Source organism: Acanthopagrus latus, chromosome 8 (assembly GCF_904848185.1).
Source record: "Acanthopagrus latus isolate v.2019 chromosome 8, fAcaLat1.1, whole genome shotgun sequence".
NCBI lineage: Eukaryota > Metazoa > Chordata > Actinopteri > Spariformes > Sparidae > Acanthopagrus > Acanthopagrus latus.
In genome coordinates, this window is record NC_051046.1 from 7,856,768 (window position 1) to 7,877,601 (window position 20,834).

General features: G+C 44.0%; 1 protein-coding gene across 2 annotated transcripts in view; it reads right to left on the minus strand.

Annotated features, from left to right (window-relative positions):
- Nucleotides 1-11,689: 11,689 nt before the first annotated feature.
- sema3d (sema domain, immunoglobulin domain (Ig), short basic domain, secreted, (semaphorin) 3D) overlaps nt 11,690-20,834 on the minus strand; it is a 35,467-nt gene continuing 26,322 nt past the window's right edge. For both annotated transcript variants that reach the window (XM_037108276.1, XM_037108277.1), the window contains 3 exons: nt 18,964-19,028; nt 18,626-18,765; nt 11,690-12,879 (listed from right to left, as the gene is read on the minus strand). In XM_037108276.1, coding sequence (XP_036964171.1) covers nt 12,427-12,879; nt 18,626-18,765; nt 18,964-19,028 — 658 coding nt within the window. In that variant the 3' untranslated portion in view covers nt 11,690-12,426. The remainder of the gene's footprint in view (nt 12,880-18,625; nt 18,766-18,963; nt 19,029-20,834) is intronic.

A 20,834-nucleotide genomic window follows, 5' to 3' on the forward strand; every position in this document is an offset into this window, starting at 1 on the left:
CTGCTGATGACTGGCATTCATTACCGGGACATCTGAATGGCCATGAATCTGGAGGGGAGTTTTCACTCAATAGGAGCACGGCCCTTCCATTCATCTTTACAGATGAAACTGATTAACACTAAGAATGTTAGTACTTACTGCCTTTGCTCTGCTTGTGTCTTGTTTCTCACCGGGGGTGCCAGCTCCAAATCTTGTTAGCAACCGTAAATAAGAAATGTGACACGGCAGATGCCTGTCTATATATATCTTAGTCTGGCAATGATGTTGCACTTTGCATGCAGTGGGGTTAGTATCTCTTAAGGTCAAAACAAATCCTCCTGCTGGGTTTAATAGTTGGATTTATTTTATTATTCAGCCTGTAACCATAGTTCCTCGTTTTACAGCCTCTCCTGGAAGTAAACTTTGTCCAGATTTCTGTCTTATGCAATGTTGTTGTGAATTTGGCGAAGGCACCTGGGGACTTAAATCAAATACCCCTTGGTCTTAATAAAATGGTTATGTTTGGAAGTCATCCACAGCAAAAACACAGAGGAACATTGTGTGTTGTTGTTGCAAAAGAACAACAGATTGTTTGCGAAACAGCCAACGCGGACCTTGTAAAATGTGACGAACAAGGGCAAACATGCTCAAATGTCTCAGCAAATGTGTGTCGAGTTAGAGAGAACAGACACGTCCAGCAGAGGAATGAGGGTGTAGATAAGAATGGGGGTGCCCGCAGCCTTTCCCTGTGCTCACAAGTATCAAGTGGAAATCCACCGTGTTGCAGCTGTTATAGTGACAAACTTCTCATCTGAGCTTTTGATCTCCCGACGTTGGCAACTCATCACCATTCACACCTCTGGAAAATACTTAGAGCGTGCCAGGAGTGCACACACACACACACACGGTAACACACATACAGTCCTTTAAGGCGCTCATGAGCCCCCTACACCACCTTCGTCTGTTAACGTGTTAAACGGGGCCATGATACCTTTACACAGCTACAGTCCCTGTTCTCTGAGCCAGCCGCGCCGTCGCACCTTCTGCTGTGATCTGTTATATTTTTAGAAATGGGAAGATGTGTTTATCTCATTACCGCGCTCATTACTGCAGCTGATAATTGTAGAAGGAGAATCAAAACAAGTTTAACTTAAGCTGTTAAGGGGGGAAATGTTTGCATCAAGCCCATCCAGGCCCACTGCACAGGTGTACGACCAAGGCCATGTGTTTTGATAGCACTGATTGGTGTGCATGCTTTGTTTTCCTTAGATAAACTACAAATCGGTGAAAAATGATCTCATATTCAAGAAACTGAACAAAGTATAGGAAATCAGGTGTTGCCTGAGTATTCAATGTGATTCCTGGTATTTATTCTCCAGAGTCGGCTCTGCACCCGGCTCGCTCCACCCAAGGCAGAAGTTACATATTGTATGTTTAAATGACTCAAACATTAGGAATGATGCACAAAAAAATCTATCAAACATTTTCAGTATTGTTCCTTGCTCATCAATTTATTCTCTTTATAAAGATATAATAATCCAGTCACATATTGTCACTGAAGTAATAAGTTAAGATATCACAATCAGTCAGCACCAGTAAGAACACAATGTATGGAAGGCCATCCGTTATAGGTTTCTACATACGTACAACATCGACTGAAGTCAGGTAAAAAAAAACGCAGGAAAAGAGAAATCTCCCACATAGCTGCATGCTTCAGGCTGCCCTGCACAGCGCTCGCACACTCACGCAGTTTATAGTGAATGAGCAAGTGAATTAGTGATCCCAACATGCAAGAGTCTGACCGTGACTGCTTCTAAGACCTATTGTTGCTGGTTATAATGCAAAACAATCAAAGGAAAAGGATTTTTTCTCACCCTGGAATCAAGCGGAGGGAGTCGTGTCTGAGGGCAGCGTTGCAGAGGTTTTTTCGATTTAAGCCGCCAAATCCTTAGTGGCATGATGTGATGTTGTGTGACTGAAGGAGGAGGAGATGCCACCAAATGCCATCAGGCTGCAGACGGACACTACCACTCTCTCACCTCTCTCTCCCTCTCCGCTGCTTCCTTCCTCTCCCTCTCCTCACCCTATCATCTGATAGCCCTGACCACTTGCCAAGTATCCTACTCAGCGTCTCAGATCAATATGATGAAAACCTCTAACACTTCACTTCACTAACTTCAGTATCATTTTCTGTCGGCCCATCTCTACATCCTAGTTATTAGTCCCTGCATCTGTCAGAGGGACTTAAGAGAAATTACTTTTTGTGAGTCACCTTAATTTGGATGGAGGGACAGATGAGCACTCAATGTAATTTCCAGTAGGTGAACTGCTCGACCAAACCGGTAGAATAAGTGTTAGACATGTATGCTTTCACAAACAACGGATATGCTGAAAATCTACATTTCTTTATGCTCGATTTTGAATCTTATGGTGCAAGAACACAGTGTGTAAGGTCAGGTTAGGTTTAAGGGTCATACTGAGAATGTTTTCATGTAGACAAGTCTTTTGTTCTGATAATACATCTACAGATCTTCTAGAAAGCTGCAAAATAAACTTATCTATTATCTTCTTTTCCTAATCGTGATTGTGGTTTAATAATTTCTTTTTTTTCTGACAATTGGTTCCAGCCTCTAAGGAGGTCTGTGGTCCAATAGTATATTTTTTGATAGATACAGATGAGTTTATAGCATGCACCGAGCCCCAATGTTAGCTACAGATTGTCAGCAACCTTAATGGTAGCCATCGTTAGCTAGTTAATATTATCTAGATAGTGATAGCAACGTTAAAGATAGCTAGCGCAGCAAGCACTTGAGGGGGCAGCTGAATCGAACAACAGCAGTGTTGTGGCATGAAGGCAGTGGAAAGGGGGGAGATGGAGCACCACATTGAGTGGCTGAATGTCATAAACCCTTTAATGTCAAGGAAAGGTCATGTTTAGGCTTCCCTTGTCCCCGTGCTGTAAAATGTGTTCAGCATCGTCATGACCTCTCGTTGAAAATACCCTTGTCCCGGCGAGACAATGCTCTCTTACGTGGCATCCGTCTCATCCAGCTGTCACACCACCACCATCCCCTCCAACAAGTCAGTCTGGGGACATGACCTGAGTGTAGCACAAATGTTGATGTGAAGTATATGAAAAGTACAAAATTAACATGTGCATGTTGCATTTTATACTGGTGACTGGGCTGAACTGATTACAGACTCTCAACAGCGTCCAACATTGTCAAAGCACTCGAGGAGTCCAATGAAAAATGATTAAAAAAAGAAGTGATGCTGTGAAGGCACTCGTTTTTGAACATGAATATATATGGTATGGTATTCCTTCACGTACGGCTGATATCTGAAACTTGATTCGGGGAAGTATTTTCCAAATGAGATTAGCGTAGTCCACGTGGCCGCGCAGCACAGCAAGGATAAAGTAAAGATATGTGACCAATTGGAAAAACCGATTGGAAGGCTAAAGGTCAATGAGGTGTGGCATCAGACTCCGCTGAAAGCCGTATCTATTTCATGGATATGCACACTGTGTTCGCCCCTGGGATCTGTGGATGCCAGCAGCAATATGAGACACACACACACACACACACACGCACACACACACGCACACACACACACATACATACATCCAGTTTTTTCAACACACTGTAATCCCTAATGCAATAAGGCTCAGGCTGATGCAAGACATTTAACTGGATATGCCGATTCATTAAGTACATTAAATTAGCTGGATAATTTCAGAGCATTGTCTGCAGACCTATGAGTCACTCTGTCGCTATATACGTTCTGCTCCAGCTGAAAGACATATCGCGAATCTGAACTGTGAAACAACATTAAAATCCAGACACAGTTACCGCCTTTCTCCTTTGAGATATTCAGTGTACTTCGTTCAAAATTATTATCATCAAACTGTACAATTGTGGAGTAATTACCAATCACACTGTCAACACTATCAGCCCTCGTCATGTAAATCACAACAGTCTGTACTTACTACTTTATTACTGTAATTAAAGTGCATCACTATTGAGGGATCCAGATGAGGAGATGCGGTACATGCAGAACAATGTGTTTGTTTAAAGGGGCTGTACGTAAGAACCGGCAACATATCAAATTCACTCAGCAAGTAACCAGAATGTTGAAACGAGGACAAGCAAAGTATCTCCCATTGGCCTTTTCTTTCAACATATAGAGTGCTGAGCTTAGCTTAGCTTAGCACATGTGTTAATGTTGTCAGTAACATTATACAGCTAGATACCTTTGCATGTTGTTGCTTAATAGCCTTACGTTAGCAGCTGCTTAATACCAGTCTAGAAGAAACATTACTTGTATGGCATCAAATTTCACCCCACTGCTTGCCGAGGCTGTCTCCAGCATTGTAAAGTAAGACCAATGTTTACTGTTGTTTAAGTTATTTTAATTTTTAAATGTTTTGAATAAACATTCTTATCTATGGCACCTTTGAATATTAGATAAATGTAAGTTTGCTGTAAGATGAGATCTTTTTGTGTGTGTGCATTTGATGACTTTCTCTACAGTTAGGAAACAGTTTTTGATCTTTTTTATATGAGGTTAACAACAAAACTCCCCGTCTTTTCTTATGTATTTTACAAACAAAAATACATAAACTGTCAAAGAGTAGGATACAAATTTTAGTTTGTATGTGTTCAGAAAGGGGAGATAATTATTCTTTTGTGGAACATTTCACAAGTATTTGGAATCGCTTTCAAATAACTGTGAAAGTCACATAATTCACAAACTTGGTTGTTTGGCAGAGGACTATTTGTTGAAAGGGTTTAGTTGCACCAATACATCTTGAGCAAGTCAAACATGTTCTCTTTCTGACAAAATGTAAAAACAATTGAAAAGTGAAACTGAAAAACAGACAAAAGGAGGATTTTTATACACTCTGAGCTAACTTTCAACGTTGCTCAAACAGTCTTTCAGATTATTTTCAGGCGGGTTTAATCCTCCATATTTTCCACACCGTAGTGTGAACCCTGTGGGTCAAAGTTAAGTCAACACAGCATTGTAGCACACTACAACATAACGCAGGAATGTGTTTGAGTATATCTTGTGAAATTTCCAAGAATCTGACTCACACACTCACACACCGCGTATATTTTGACAGAGTTGACTTCGTTATGCTTAGAACCGCACTGGAAATCACGGTAACCTGAGGCTGTTTGAAGTGGATATTTGGAGAAAATAAGGGCGATTATTTGACTGTTAATCTACAATATCAGGCTTGAAATGAGAGCGCTTTCTTCACACCCAAGCATGGAAAATAGCTAAAGATCCTGCTTAGCCCACAATGATCTGGAAGATTTCCATGTTTACTGAGCTCATTAACCTTCCATGGCTGAAGGTGTTCTCTTGTGGGAATAGGTTTCCACAATATAGGGCAGGCGAGGGACGGCTGCGTTCTGCAGGTTGTTGCCAGTCGTGCACAGTGCTTTGTCCAGCCTCTCTCCACCCTCATTCACCATTTCTCTTAACTCTCACAGGAAAACCCCAGAGCCTGAGAGATAAATCTACAGATGCATGGAAAACTATGGAAAAGGAGAAGGGAATGATGCGAGGAAATGGGAGGAGAGGTGAAGAGATGGAAAGGCCTCAAAGGGGTTAGTGAGGAGAGTTCAAAATTCACCTGTTGAACGCTGGAATCCAGCAGACTTTATATAAACCTGATCAGCTGACCAAAAGCACCACAGTGTTCGAGGAAACTCAGTACTTGCTTCCTCTTGCAAGGTAGCAGAACTAGACAGCGACTGCTCATACATTTTTGTGTATCATACCATCCCAGTAAATTGAGCGGTTGTACAGTATCTCATCTTCAGTTTACACTTTCTCAGACAAGTCATAGTCGTGATGTTGAGGTTCTGTTTGTCCAGCATTGATGTGAAAGTCTGACCACCTGTAGAAGAAGGTCAGAAACCTCGTCCCCAGATCATAAAACATCAGACTGAATCCTCGAGGGAATTAGCCTCTTCTTTATTTAACAAGCCATGTATTTATTTACACTGGTGATGGATACAGTACCTCAATCACTGGATTTTCACACTATAATTGCGATGCTGTTTTAATTAATTAGCCCAAATAGAAACCTGATCACTACATGTGGAGGTCTGCTCCTCTGTAATCCTTTTCACATGTCAGTAGCATGAGGGTTGCGAAGGCGGACGCCTTCATAAATAAACTTATTAAGAAGTGGAGGCGGAATTAAATTCACTTTAAACAATATGATTTTATGAAAAATAAATGTTTAATAGCTCTGGATTCCAACGGCAATCACTGAAATTTTCTTGTATCCTTGCCCACTTTGTCCAATCAGGACAGAGACCTCTATAAAGAGGCGGTCCTGTCAGCTCAGAGAACATGCAGCGAGGAGGATCCTCCTGTTCAGTAACCTGCACCAGCAACGGCAGAGCAGAGAAACATACCCATGTGACGGCTAATAAAAGGCCATGAAAAAAAAAAGGTATTCTATGAACAAAAGAAAGGATTTGTGTGAGTGTGCAGAATGGACAAGAAGGTCAGCTAAAAGGTCAGCTTTAAGTACTTTTTTTTTTAATAGAATGTAACCATCATCTTCCCCTTTGCAGATCAGACACATTCCCATGTTACACATTTCAGTAGCTCTGTTGGTTTAACAATTGATCCTTGATCTGTAGAGGTAATTCCCAATTTATCCAACAGCTGTTACCAAAGCAATCCCACCAGCAGCAGTCGTGGTGTCATCACAGCAGCGGTTGTGTAATCAGAACATTTTCTTGTGCTTGAAATTGTCCCAGTGTTTAAGCGAATGACATGTCTGTGCCACATGAATTGAGAAACTTGTCCCGTGTCCCAGTGGGTGAAAGACTGAAGTGAATTATACAACCACAGGCCAGACGAACCTTAAACTGTCACAGACACTAGATTTAGCCACATTTACACATGTTTTATATCAGATTATACTCAAAGACATGTGAGTGCAATCAGAACGGCTGCTACTTGGATCTTTTTAACTTTAAAAAGCACTGTTGATGAAATCTAAAAGGAGCGTTCCCTGAACTCTGGTACTTTGATACCAGAGATGTCTGAGCCAGGCCGCCTCTCATGTAACCCCTGACCCCTAATGAGAAGAACATGGGCCCTGATCAAAACCCCCCGTGAAAGCGGATACGGACGGATGCGCGACGCCAAACGACGCCCGATATCCAATCAGCAGCGATGACCCCCACCCCCACCCCTGCGCGGCTGACGCAGGAACACCGAAGCGTTTTCCACAGCGAGGGAGACCGACGGGACAAGTAGCGCTCAGAGGAGACGTCTCATTTACACAGATTTTTCAAAGCAGCCATTTACTCAGCAAATGAAAACATCTATCACGGGGTGTGGTTAGGACGTTCGCTGCATCCTGCCCGTCCTGCCACAGCTCCAGCAGTGAGGAGGGATCGTGGATGTCCATAAATCAGGAAGGGGGAGCGCAGGTAGTCATTACTCCGAGGGAACAACTGTTTCCAGCTCATACGCACATACCACTCGCCTTCCATCACCCCCAGGCGGCCATCAATACCGCCCAGCCCGACAACTCTCGTACAACACTTAGCTTTCTCCACCCGGAGGCCCAGAGGTTCAATGTCAACGCCTGATAAACACACACATCTGCACAGCTGTAATACCCTGTAATATAGGAGCAGAAACACCTCTGCGATCTGACATCTTAATTCCGCTCTTCTCTTTTTCTCTCCCTTTAGTCTTCCTGTCACGTTTTTTTGATATCTTGAGTTGTGGCGCAGCGCAGTGCAGGTTTTTCCGCGGAGACGGTGTTTATTGGAAAACACCTTCGCTTTAAATCCTTGCACCTGGGAACACTTGCATAAACCCAACATTAGGTCATGTTGCTCGCTGGTGGATGTGCCATCCAACAATCAATAATTGTTTTCAAAGGCATTTTTTGAATTTTGAGCCGCTCTTTAATCACTTTAAAGACAATGAAATGTTTTCACAACTCCACTATGTATTTTCTAGATGATGCATCCAATGAAATATAGGCATATGACCAATGAACAGTGTCATGGACAGATCCCAGATTCCCCAAGGTCCTGAAGTGAACAGGGATTTCTTAAGATCTAGTTCACAGGTGATCAGAAGCTATTGGGTTCACCTGTGATCTTATTCCTCACATGCTCCAATCAGTCAGCCAGGGGTCTATATGCAGGGGTTGCATTTCCCCTGCTCCAGTGGTTATGTTTTTTAAGAGAGTCAACGCCATCAGTTGGCTCTCTTCTTCTTTTGGCTGGGTTCTGTACACTTTGTTTCCCCCCTGATTGGTGAATCCTACCTCCCCTTTGGTTTTTGGGTCCTATGTTTGTTTGTTTCTTTGTTCGTCTATTGTTTTGCGCCTTTTGTGATTTGTGCAGTGCTTTTGTTTCCCAACCTGCAACCCCTATCCTCTAGGTTTTGGTAACAATACATTTGGACCACATATATTATAGAAAATAATATTACAGCACAGCACTCTTGATGCAGGAGGAAATTGTATCTTTTGAACCACGCCCAGAAAAAAACGGTTTGTCAATTTTCAGTTGATTTTCCTATTTATGTTACAATATGTTGGTTTAAAAGGAATAGGAATTTATTGGTTTGCTCAGATGAAGGGGCAGGTCATAATGGCTCAGGTGAGTGGCACAGCCGGCGGTGTAGCTGGGGGCTCAGGGCTCCTTGGAGCTGAGGTGGAGGCACAGGTGAGTGAGACACAGGTGAATCTACAGAGGTGTTTGTCTTGTGGCACAGGTGGAGGAGATTTCAGAAATGAGACATGCAGTTCAAACAAAGTTTCACCGGAGGAAAACCTCTAGTTGTTTAGCCGTAAATACCACAGTCATGAGCGGAAACATTCTGTCAGCGAGCGGAGAGAAGACCAGCGACGCTGACAGGTAGATGGGCTGCAGGTGGTGTGAGAGGCAGGAGCTCCAGCCAACCAGGGGAGCCACGCCCAGCCTCTGCAAAACCACCTCAGAGAACACAGGCACGAAACACAACCAAAAAAAACAAAAAATAGGAAAAAACACAACCATCATCGCAATTTTTATGTTGACAGGTTATCCACAGGTGTCATGTGTTGCTTCCCACTTCCTGTGTGTTTCTCTTTACTCTTTGTTAGTTTTGCCTGGTCCCCTGGTCCTTGTGTGTCCTTTGTGTTCCCACTTTGTTCCCCATGGCATGTAGTGTGTCTTGAGTTTTTTTCCTTGGACTTTTGCATTTTGTTTTTTGCACTGCGGGTTTTTAGACATTGGTTATCAGCTTGTCCGCCTGCCTCTGTGTCTACGTTTGGATGCTTTTTTTATTGATGAACTGCAATAGTTATTTTGGGAACAATGATATTACTGTGTGTTGTTTTGGGAGTCACTGGCGATGGACCTGTTCAGTCGTTTAGATGTGAGGATGCGATGGATAGAAACTAGGATACTCTGACATGTTAACACTTTATCCTGGTTTCTGAACCATCTCATAGTGGCTGAGATGATGAGAAATCGAGACGCGCCTGCAGGCAGATGATCACATACCTGGACACTGTTATGATCATAAACAGGAATATGAAGAACTTATGTTCCATGTCAGTGCCATAGCCCGAATGTAATTTAAAAACAGGATGCATCTCAAACCAGATTACTGATGTGCATGTACACATGATCACAGGACACAAGAAACCACTTAAAACGGAGCCATGTGGAAAAGAAGCATACTGTGTGCATGTGTCTTTATCCATGTGTGAATGTCCTGTAAGACCACAGGGGTCCCGGGGCAGACTTGCATGCTCATTACACCAATCACATCAAATTAGGCACTTCCTCCCTTTTTTAAAAATCTGTTTTTTCTTTCCCTGAATTCTGTTTCCTTGTTCGACCCCCCACTGCCTCCGTCTGCGTGTCTATCGCAGTAAGTCATCTTTACTCACTGGTTCTTCTCCAGCCAGATGTGAAGGTCAGGTTAACTGCCTGACGCACAGCCATGTCTACACCATGAAGAGCTCCTTAACATCTTTTTTTTTTTTTTAGGAAAGGACAGTTGCGTCAAATGTATTAGATTCTTGGAAAAGTAACCTGCAGGAAGAATGATTTACTCTTGTCATATCATTTATTTGTACGCAGTCTGGTAAAACCTTTACATTGCTTCATTGTGCTGTTAATGGGGTGTGGCAATTGATGTTCATAGGCATACATTTTGGAAGGAGGTTTTTGTTCCCCCCCTCTACCAAAATACTGTAGTTTCTTCTGTAGTCAGTCACTCGTGACCTGCTGCCAGCTATTTCCTGTGAATTTCGCGCTAGCTTTCTTACCATATGGCATTTCAGACCCTTGAAAGTTGGGGACAGAGGGGGGAAATTGCGCACAGGACCTGGAAAATTGTGTGATTTACAGCTGCCGTGAGCATTGGCACTCTTTCAGCTGACTTCCTATCTGTTGTGCAGTAAGCAATCCCCCCTCCACACCTCCTCTCTACGTCACCACATGACGCGGAGCGGTAATCATCCATGCCATCCATAGTGGCAAACAGGAGCATCCTGCTGCCTGCACCTTCATGAGCAGAAAGGACCGCCTCCTTATGGAGTTCTCCGTCCTGATTGGATAAAGTGGGCAAGGATACCACAACATTTATTTTCTCTTTTTGCTGGAGTGGAGACATGTGTTGCTGACCAAACACTCTATAACAGTTGGAATATAGAGCTGTTTTACACAAACATCCAACATGCTGCTTTTTGACGATTTAAAGGTTGTTTCAGTTAAACACATACCTTTTTTTGCTTTTGTAACTGTGGTTACGATGTACAAAAGTGGGTTTAAGAATTAGTTTTGTGGAGTACCAACCCTTTTAAAGCCTGTTCTAGTCCATTTTCTGGTGTCCCTTTTTGGGGAGATGTAGTTTGTTCTTTGCCACTGACTGATAAATAAACTATAGACGAGGAGGAAGTGCTTGAAATATTTATTGTCTTTGTTACAAGACACATGAAGAAATCACCATGGAGAGAAACAAAATGGGGGACCTGAACACTGCTCATCTGTACATATATATGTATGTATATTGGGGGCATGTAAAGAGAGGCACTGTGCTCAAGGTAAAGCCGTAAAAGCTGTGTAATGAGGAGAGCCTGTAAATGAGAGCAAAAAGAATTAAAAAGGCTATTGAGGACTATGTTTTTCAGTATCTTTACATTTTTTGTATGGGACACGTGTACCCAGCTCACGACTGTCAGGTTAAATGTTAGACTCATATGACTCTCATCATGTGTTTCACAGAGAGATTCTTATCATGTTGGGTTCTTTGAACACTGCATCTAAGCACCGTGTATGACGCTATCTTCCTTATTATGTAAGCCTAAAATTACTGTAGAGGTCAGACACACTGTGTTGTATTGTGACGTTGTTGTCGTCATGGCTTCATCACTTTATTCTGAAGATGCTGTCCTTCTCTCTCTCTCTCTCTCTCACACACACACACACACACACACACACACACACACACACAAGCCAGCTGGTCCTGAATCATTCTGACATCTGCATACAGAGCACAGGGACTTGTGTTACTATATCAGGAGAGGCTCGGCCAAACAAAACCCAAACCCGTCCTAAACCTGTCTGCCGTTTGCTCGCGAGGGCCCAGTACCCCGTGTAGATTTCCTGCATATTGTTTTTTTATCTCTTCACGTAAGCAAGCCATGCAGAGAACAGAGGCTCCGAGACACATTTATTTAAATAACTTCTCCAAAACAGCAATAAGAAAAACAATCTATCCATCCTACAGTACATATGAGTGAAACGTTTGTACAAAAAAATATATTGTTTGTCATCTCAAACATAACACACGATGATCATTAGAATTATACAGATCGGTAAGGAGGTTAAACTGAGCATCCTGTACATATTTACAGTCATTCAACATGAATGCATTGTCATCACCACAAGTTAAAAAAAAGTTTTTTTGTCGCCGAACTCACTGATTGACCATTGATGGGTTTCAGTATCATGAAATCTGTTAACTGTCAGTACTGTTTGTTAGTGAATGCTGTAGGAAGATCAGCTTCATCTGGTCAGCTCATCAAATCAACGGATGACTGTGGACAACTAGGCATTTTGGAATCATGTCATCTGCAGATCGGACAGAATTTCTTTAGCTTCAAAGGAGTTTGAACAATTTTCTTTTTTAAATATCTTGTAAATTACAAGAGAGATTCCGAGAAAATTACAAAATGAGTTATTTTCTCCTCTGAAACAACTGACATGCTCTTTCACAATGGAGTAATTACATATTCACAACCCAAAAATATTAAAACTGCTTGTATAAACTTTTATTTTGAAACCCTGAACTGTATATTAATGTTAGTCTTTCAAGACCTATTAGCTCTGAGTTGATCTGTCATTGCAGTTCTGTGTCACGTCTGCTTCATCATCCTGCTTCATTTTGACCTCACTGCTTTACTGTCCTCGCCACCCACCCCTGTTTATCTTCCTCCGTCTCTCTGTGGTGTCTCCTGTTCCTGTTCTTCTTCATTTCCTGGATGTGTTTCCACTTGCCGGCTCCCAAGCCTCGACCTCGCACCCTCGACGGCCTCTTCTCCAGCCACAGCGAGTCGCAGTACTCCTCCAGCGAGCTGAAGGGGGAGCTCATCACCCTCAGGTAGTCTTTGTAACGCTGGCGGGACTCGGCGGCGTGGCGTAGGTCCACCACGGGGTCCTCGCTGGGTTTCGGCTTCCCGTCCAGCTGTCCATGCGTAACAAGCTGAAGGGTGAGACGGAGGAGGGTGCGGGCGAAGTGCGTGCGCTCCTGAGCCACGCAGACGTACACGCCGGCATCGGAGCTGTGGAGGGAGCGGATCAGGAGACCTCGATCCGTGTGTACGACGCGATCATCCAGCCGGACCTGAGAGACAGACAGAAACATGTGAACGGCTGTCTTCACTTTTTTGTTTGTCTCTCCCCCAAACAATGAATCTATCAGAATGACACCAGCTTCGTACCTGCCAAGCTGTTTACACACATATATTTTCATGCTTGGTTTGTATCCAAGGTGCATTGAACATGGTAATGACCCCTGAAACAGGAAACACATTGAATTGGGTGCGGTGACGGTAACCCACAGCGCTGTGGGGGCCAACGGGGTCAAGATGTGGTGTGGAGAGATCTTTTAGATTGCGTGATGAGTGTCAGCAGTCAGCGGAGGCAAAAGAAGGGTTTTTTTCTGTGTGTGTGTGTTCGATGTTAAGGTGTGTGGGTAAGTAGTGTGCTAATGTTTGTGGTCCGCTCTTTCCACTTAGCATCCGCCATGATTCATCAGGTGGCACGGCCGCTGTCAGGTCCTAAAACAACACAGCTGTGTTCAGAGGACAGGGAAAGAGCGTGTGTGCGTGTGTGTGTGTGTGTGTGTGAGTGTGTCCAGTGTGTGTGTGTGTCTGTGCATGTGTGGATGCTTCAAAAGCGTACCTCCCACGGGCCTGTGCCGGCCCCCCAGAGGTGCAACTGATAACAAAGCTCGAAAGAGGCCGGGGGGGAAAAACTTCATGGAGAAGTAATATTTTCTTGTGTGTGTGTGTGTGTGTGTGTGTGTGTGGTTTCCAGGTCTGACACTGATGATGTGTCGTCCAGCCAGAGGCAGACCCTCAGGCCTCAGAGGCCCGTTGGACCTTGACCCTTACCCCACATTAAGCCTTCCAGCCTGTCTCCTACCACATACTCGTTTCCTGACACACCTGACTGACCTGACACACACACAGTGGGACATGTATATTCAAAACATGAAATGTCAGGTATGCAAAGTCTTTTTAAATCAGTCAATAAGTATGTATGTGTTTGTTTGTGTGCCGTCATCCGAAATCAAGGCATCTGTGACTACACAGCAATGCCAGACATTCAAAGTCAGCCAGATGGTCCGCCTTCATTTGTGTACCTGTGTGTCCGTGTATCACACAAAGCTTTTAAGCATATAGTTGGAGTTCTGTGTTAGCAGGGACATTTGCATGCATATTCGGATGTGTTAACAAGACTGCGTGCATGCTGAGAAACCCCAGTGAAACACAACTTTTTTAATGGTCAGATGAATCTCAAGTGTGGGTAGGTACTTTCAAAGTTTGACATATTAAGAGCTTCCCATGCTCGCAGGAAGTCTGCGCTCTGTTCTAATGAACACCATGGATGAGGTTCAACTTCATCCATGCTTTTCTTGTTAGAAATTACCTAATGGGCCAGCATTCCAGGCCCCAGGTGGTGAACACACACACACACATACACACACAGGCACTCGCACACACACTTTCTCACATGCTGTGAGGGAGACAGAGGAATCTCTTCCAGCTCACATCTTTAATGGCTGACCTTTTACGAGCGTGTAAGAGAATGGGAGTGTGCGTACGAGCGCAGGATGAGAATAAGTGTTGGCGCAGGCTGCAGGTGCTGCGAGCAGCTGGTCGAAGATGCCTTTATCAAAACCCATCAGGAGGCAGAGAGTGTGGAGAGAGAGAGAGAGCGACGCAGAAGGGAAGAGACTGTGGGAAATTGTGGAGACAACGGGAAAAAGTATGAGGAAACAAAGCAGACGGAGGAGGAGGGAGCGTGAAAGCGGTGAATTAAGTGAAGACAGATTAAGGTGGGACTGATGAGGGACGCTGAGGGACAGAAGAGGACGAGGGATGACAGACAGGAGGAAACAAGAGTGGGAAGAAAACAGCACAGAGAGAGAGGTTGAAATGAACCTGACACTGAAGGCATCACCTGCTCCAGCGCCACATGCACAGCTGTGAGAGCTGGTAGACCATCCTGACAAACAACACATCCACCTACCAGGCGCGGCTACAAGGTGGAACCCACCAAATCAATAGACATCTAGTTCACAACTAATGTGTCTGTGCTACAAAGGTCACACAATTAGGGCCATGTGATAAACTAATCTTGAAGAACACATTATGCTCATTTGTCAGGTTTTAATATAATTTACTAATAGAATAATTTTAAATGCTTTATCGCTCAAAAACATGTTTTCTCATCCTGACCATTGTTGCAGCGCTGTCGCCCCCCCCCTCTCTAAAATGCTCTGTTTTAGCTCCAGTCTCTTTAAGGCAGTCATGTCTCTATGGTGGATTTGTTTTGGCATTTTGCTTTCTGTGCTTGTTGTGCTTGCAGAGGTACACTGAAAGACTGGGCAGGGTTTCCCCTCACCAGAGCTGCTAAAACACACACACACACACCTGCAGCAGATTGGCAATCCGTACCTTCTGAAAAGCCGTGTTCTTCATGCAACCTGCTACCACATGCCGCTTTCAGGCATTCCTCTCGTTGTCTTTTGTGCCCATCTCTAAGAGATCTAGCTTTTCACCTTCAGTGATCTGCCCTCATTTCCATCTACCAGCGGCTCTGTGTCCAGTGACCCTGCCCCTCAGCACCTCTGCAGCCATCAGCCCGGCCCCGAGCTCTCCGGAGCCACACACACTTCACACTGTCCACCAGCGCCACCGTGAGCTACCTCTTCTTCTCCTCGCCTCTCTGGCCGGAGTCTCTCATCAATCAGCCCCTGTGAACCTTCAATAAATTCCTTTCAACTCAACCCCCTGCCTTGTTGTCCACTCCTGGGTCAAACTAAAAGCTACACTCTCCTGACTAGCCAGTCTGCTCTGATTGGTCAGCTCACACATGCCTGGTCTAATATGGGTGTGGTTTCAACATTCTGTAGCCAATGAAGTTCATGATTTTTTTTTTTTTTGTACTTCAGCTTCTTTACAGAGTCGCTAGTAGAGGTAACATTAGCGATGGATTGTAATTACAATGAAGGAGAGAAAACAACGACAGGTACTGAAAAGAACTAAAGCAACAGTGACGGTGAAGTCACGTCTCCACATAGAGACGAGGAAACAAATCAGCTGACTTCCACCAAGGAAGTCTGAAAAACACGCCATAACTAATCTCACAAGAGTTTTTCCTCTGACCTCCAGCTCAGTGGGGTTCTCTTGAACTCCCTTTACCTTTCGTCGATTCTCGGCATAGCAGCATTCCTGAGGTTCAGCCAAGAAAACAATTAATCATGTGCTTAAATCGTAAACATTAACACATGAGACCAAAGCAAACAGGACTGCAAAAGGCTATAAGCTTACTTTTTTTTTTTTTTTTTTTTTACAGCTAGACACAAGTTGCCTGTGGGCACATTGAAGATTGTAAAAGTATTTGACTCAACTCGATTTGAGAGCCATGTTTGCAGTCTGACATGTTAATTGAATTTGAATTTATTAGCCCATTAGTAGACGCAAGTTGTCCCTCAACCACGTGTAGTTACTTAAAAGTCCGACCATCTCAGCCGGGGTTTCCTTTCGTCTTGGGTAATTTATGTCCACAGAAATTTAAAATGTTGGCTGGCTGCCATGCCAAAGAGATACATCCATTTATTTATGTAAAGGCTGTTGTACTATACAGCTGTGTTTGTCCCTGTAAAATATTCATGTTTGTTCTCCTAAAACATTGTTGGAATTATAATGCACCATCTGGCTTCTTTAGGGTTTACGTCGGGACTTTCTTCAAACACTAAAGCTGTGTTTTTAAGGTTGTTTATTGGGGGTACGTATCACCATTAGAGACGGTGATGAAGACGGATATTATCCATCATGTTCTGCTTTATTTGTTTAGCTTCTGTCTCCATCGCATAACAAACCCGAGGGAAGAAGAACTCCTGCATTCACTCCTTCATCACTTTGTCTAGGGTACAATAGGTCACATATCATTGCGTGCCTGGACACACAAACACAGAAAACACCCCATTGTGTTCATTACCCCAAAACACATGGCTGTCCCCAGGGAGCGCCCTGTTATGATTTCTGCTGTAGGGGGATCATAAAGAAACACGCACACACACACACACACACACACACACAGAGGAAATCACAGGATTTTCTGCCACGCAGGCCCGTAAAGGACCACATGGGTCTTAAGTGACCTCTGCACCTGTCAGTGTGTTTACATTCACCCCAGAGAGAGGGGACAGGGGGCCGGTCGTGGGAGTAAATAAGTGTAGTGGGAAGCGGGGAGGGAGAAAGGAGGAGGATGGAGTGGTGAGCCCACTGGAGGAAGGTTTCGTATGTTTGAATAGGAGAGGAGGGAGGACGCCGAGGTGCTGAGCAAGCAGGTCTCTGTTGTCTCGTTCAGGAGACGGATGTCATCATCAATGAGTTTCTTTCACCGCCTCAAGCGCATCCACTTTACCTTTGTGTCCCTGCACGTCGTCCTTTGTCCACCATCCTGTCTCCCAGAATCTGACTGTTACAGTGACGATCATCCCACTCAATGGATCATATTCACATATTCCCAGGACGCCCATTTTCCTATGACCTCATGCTCAGGTTTGGAAGCTAGCATATCATACTACTGTGTTAGAGGTTGCAAGTCTTGTAAACGTAAGGAATCTGACAAGTTGTGTTAATTTCACCGCTTCCTGATTGATCAGCATCTGAAAAGGCAATTAATATTAAAAACCTACAAACGGCATCGGGCCATTTTTCAAGAAGGTGCCGCAGTAGCCTCCATAAGACAGCTGCACCGTCAGACACTATTCGTTTGAAAAAAGAAAAAAAAACAAAGGCGGCTCCTCGAGAATTGCCGTAGATGTTCCACCAGCAACAGATACATCAGAACAAAAACAGTATAATTCACTGAAAGATGAGCAACAAATGGCAAGGAAGGATTTCCCTGACGATAGCAATGTTTTGGCTCATCTCCCAACTGACAAGAGTTTGATTTAGCAACTGGCTCCACTGGCTCCTCTTGATGTCATTGTATAAAAGTTGGCCTACAGTAGACTGTAATGGAGATAAGGTTTGTCCAATCACCAGCCAAGTATTTTTGCGCCTGCCCTTTATTTTTTAAACAGTTTCAAAGGATGACTTCTCAGATGGTTCCATGGAATAAAACCATCTGGTGTGTCGAGTTGCCCAGAAAACAACTAGGAGAACATGTAGACTCCCTTGAGGAGCCTATGGTGGCCAACAGGGGAGAGCAGTTGTCTGTTCGATGAGAAAATGCCAAAAAAAAAAATCTGGAATCTGTGTTTCCCCCCCCCCATTTTTCATATGACATAACTACTGTCTCGTCCTCATCTCCTCAGGTCTGTCTGGACATAGAAGAAGCTGAAGGAAGGTTCAGGAAGCCCTCGAAAACTTAATCAAAAATCACATTATTCAAGGAACTACATTGGACCCTGGACTGGTCCTGTATTGCCCATAATTCCCCAACAGATGAGACTTTTGGGCATTCCACTCTGTCCTCCGGGCCCAACCATTGTTTTTTTTTTATTTTCACCAATAAAAGGAGGACCTGCGGCGGCGTGATTTGCAGCACCAACAGATGCTAATGGGTTCAAGGCTCATAAGTCACAGCCGGAGACGGTGAAGTAGAAGGATGGTGCTTTTGGATTCTTTTGAAGTACTTGCGTAATAAATAAATGCTCTTGGGTTCGGTTAACTTCCGTGCTTCGTGACCTGGCATGTGAGAAATGTGACCCCTCAGGTACAGTAAAGTCAAGAAAAGCAAAAACAAGGTCCGCCTCCACAAAGACAGAGAAAAGCAGGAGTGGAAAGAGAGAGCGTGTGAGGTAATTTATGTTCAGGTGGTGTGTGTAGACGAGCGGACTCTCTGACCTCCTCCCTGCGCTCGGATCCAGCTCTCTGTATGTACCACCGGATCTGGGCCTGTTGAGATTTGGGGATACACTCGAGGAATGTGGAGTTGCTCTGCACCCCGAACAGGACCCTCTCCTCCACCCGTCCCCCGACAACACCTAAAGAAAACAAGACCGTCATTGATCCACGAGGCTTTTTGCTCTGCTCCTTGCAGCTTTTCCCTCTGGTGTCCACTTAAGTGATTTATTTATTTGTTCACTGGATGTGTGTTTACAGCTCGCAAGTAAAAGAGGAACAGACTGTTTTACAAGGACGGATACAGGACGCACTTCTGAAGGGAATAGAGTCGTACGTACTGTCTTCCGTGTCCCAGCACTGACTGGCAGGGTCTCCGTGCTTGATGTCCTGTCTCCTGGCTCGCCTGGAGAACAAACACACAGTTGATTAAGACTACAGGTCCATGGAAGGTGCTTTAAAGGGACTTAAGCACTTAAAAACAAATTCAAGATACTTTTTTTTTTCATTTCTATTTATCTTTATACTTCTACTCCACTACATTGTTTCTCAGAAAGTTACCATTCACATCATCATTCCCCAGACACTTCCTGTCAAGTGAAAACGACGTGTCTACCTAATTTAGTCATTTTGAAAGTTAATCTAAAAAACCCAATTTAAAAACAGAAGGGCTGGGGCGCCGTTTAGTTTAGTTTAGTTAGAGGGTAGAGCGAGCGTCCCATGTACAGAGGCTTTGTCCTCGCTGCAGCTGACCCGGGTTCAGCTCCCGGCCCGGGTCTTTGCTGCGTGTCTCTCCTGTCTCTCTCATCCTGTTTCCTGTCCAAGTCTTCAGCTGTCCTGTCAATAAAGCCAAAAGGCCAAAAAAATACTTAAGATCTCTTTTGCAGGTTGATTAAATCCTTCTTAGGATAAATTAAGTCCTTAAATAAATCTTGGATCAGATGAAAATGCAATGGCACAAAGCTGGGAAAAAAATAGGTGTACACATTACACTGACAGGGACTATTTTACTGCCCAACAACCATTTTTACTTCCTCCAACTCTGGGGTGGTGAGTAGAACATCTTGATTCCCCCAGTCGGAGTTTAGCAGTTTAAAATCATCATATTGGGAGTGTGTGTTTTGGTGGATGATTGCGAAGAGTAGAGCAGTGGAGCTTGCAGGCATCGCTTCATGAATGTCATAAAATCTTACGTAGTTATTAACAACTAGATAAAGCACAATGCCAACCACTGTATTTAATCAAATATCAATTAAATATCAAATATCAATTTCAGTTTCTGTTGTCTGTGCCTTTTTTAACCGAGCCTGTGTATTTCTTAAACAAAAACAACACACATTTTCAGATGAGAAATTAGTGGAGCAAAGAAGTTAATAAAAGGTCTGTTTTGTTTTATTAAATGTCATATTTGCACACATTGGAAAAAGATGTGAAGAAGATGCCCGACCATCTCCTCCAGCCACAGTTGTTTTTCACAACCACTTGAAACTGTGTCGAAAGTAAAACTCCTCATTTGCTTAAAGCTTGATATTTGTTTTCCTACCTACATGTTTAAATGGAAATGAAAAAAAAACAAGTATCTTTGGCCTCTAGCTGGGTGTCGCTCACTTGGGCTCCTTCAGTTTGTGTTCATTTCGACTCCTCCGCCTCCTGTCAGTCCCGTGTGACGGGACATCTGTGGCCTACACTCGCTGACACTATGAAGATCGGCTTTCAAAGAAGCCCATGAGACCAAAAGCGGGGCCTTCACTAGTCCACAAACCATAACAGCGTTCCCCGCTGGCCAATAATCTGACAGTGTGACCTCTAACTGTAGGGTATGGATTCTGTAGGGCCTGGTTGCTGCTAGCAAGGACCAACGCGGACACGCACACAATCGTGCGCACACACCTCGAGGACTACACTCTGGAGGTGTGGTATGACAGTCGCATTAATCAGCGGAGGAGCCACATCTCTAATCAATGCCTCAAACCGACTGATACCCTCTGGCACGGAGAAATGATGAAGAGGCGAAGGGAAACCAAAAGAGAAAACATATTTAGCAAGAACAATGAACTCTGCACTAACAGTCCAAGAATAAAGAAGCAGCCCAGGGAAAACACACACACACACACACACACACACACAAGCACACACACACAGAGCAGTGAGAAGTAGGGCAACAAAGGGTCAGAGCAGTTTATAGATACAATTTTTATCTTTTCTAGATTTG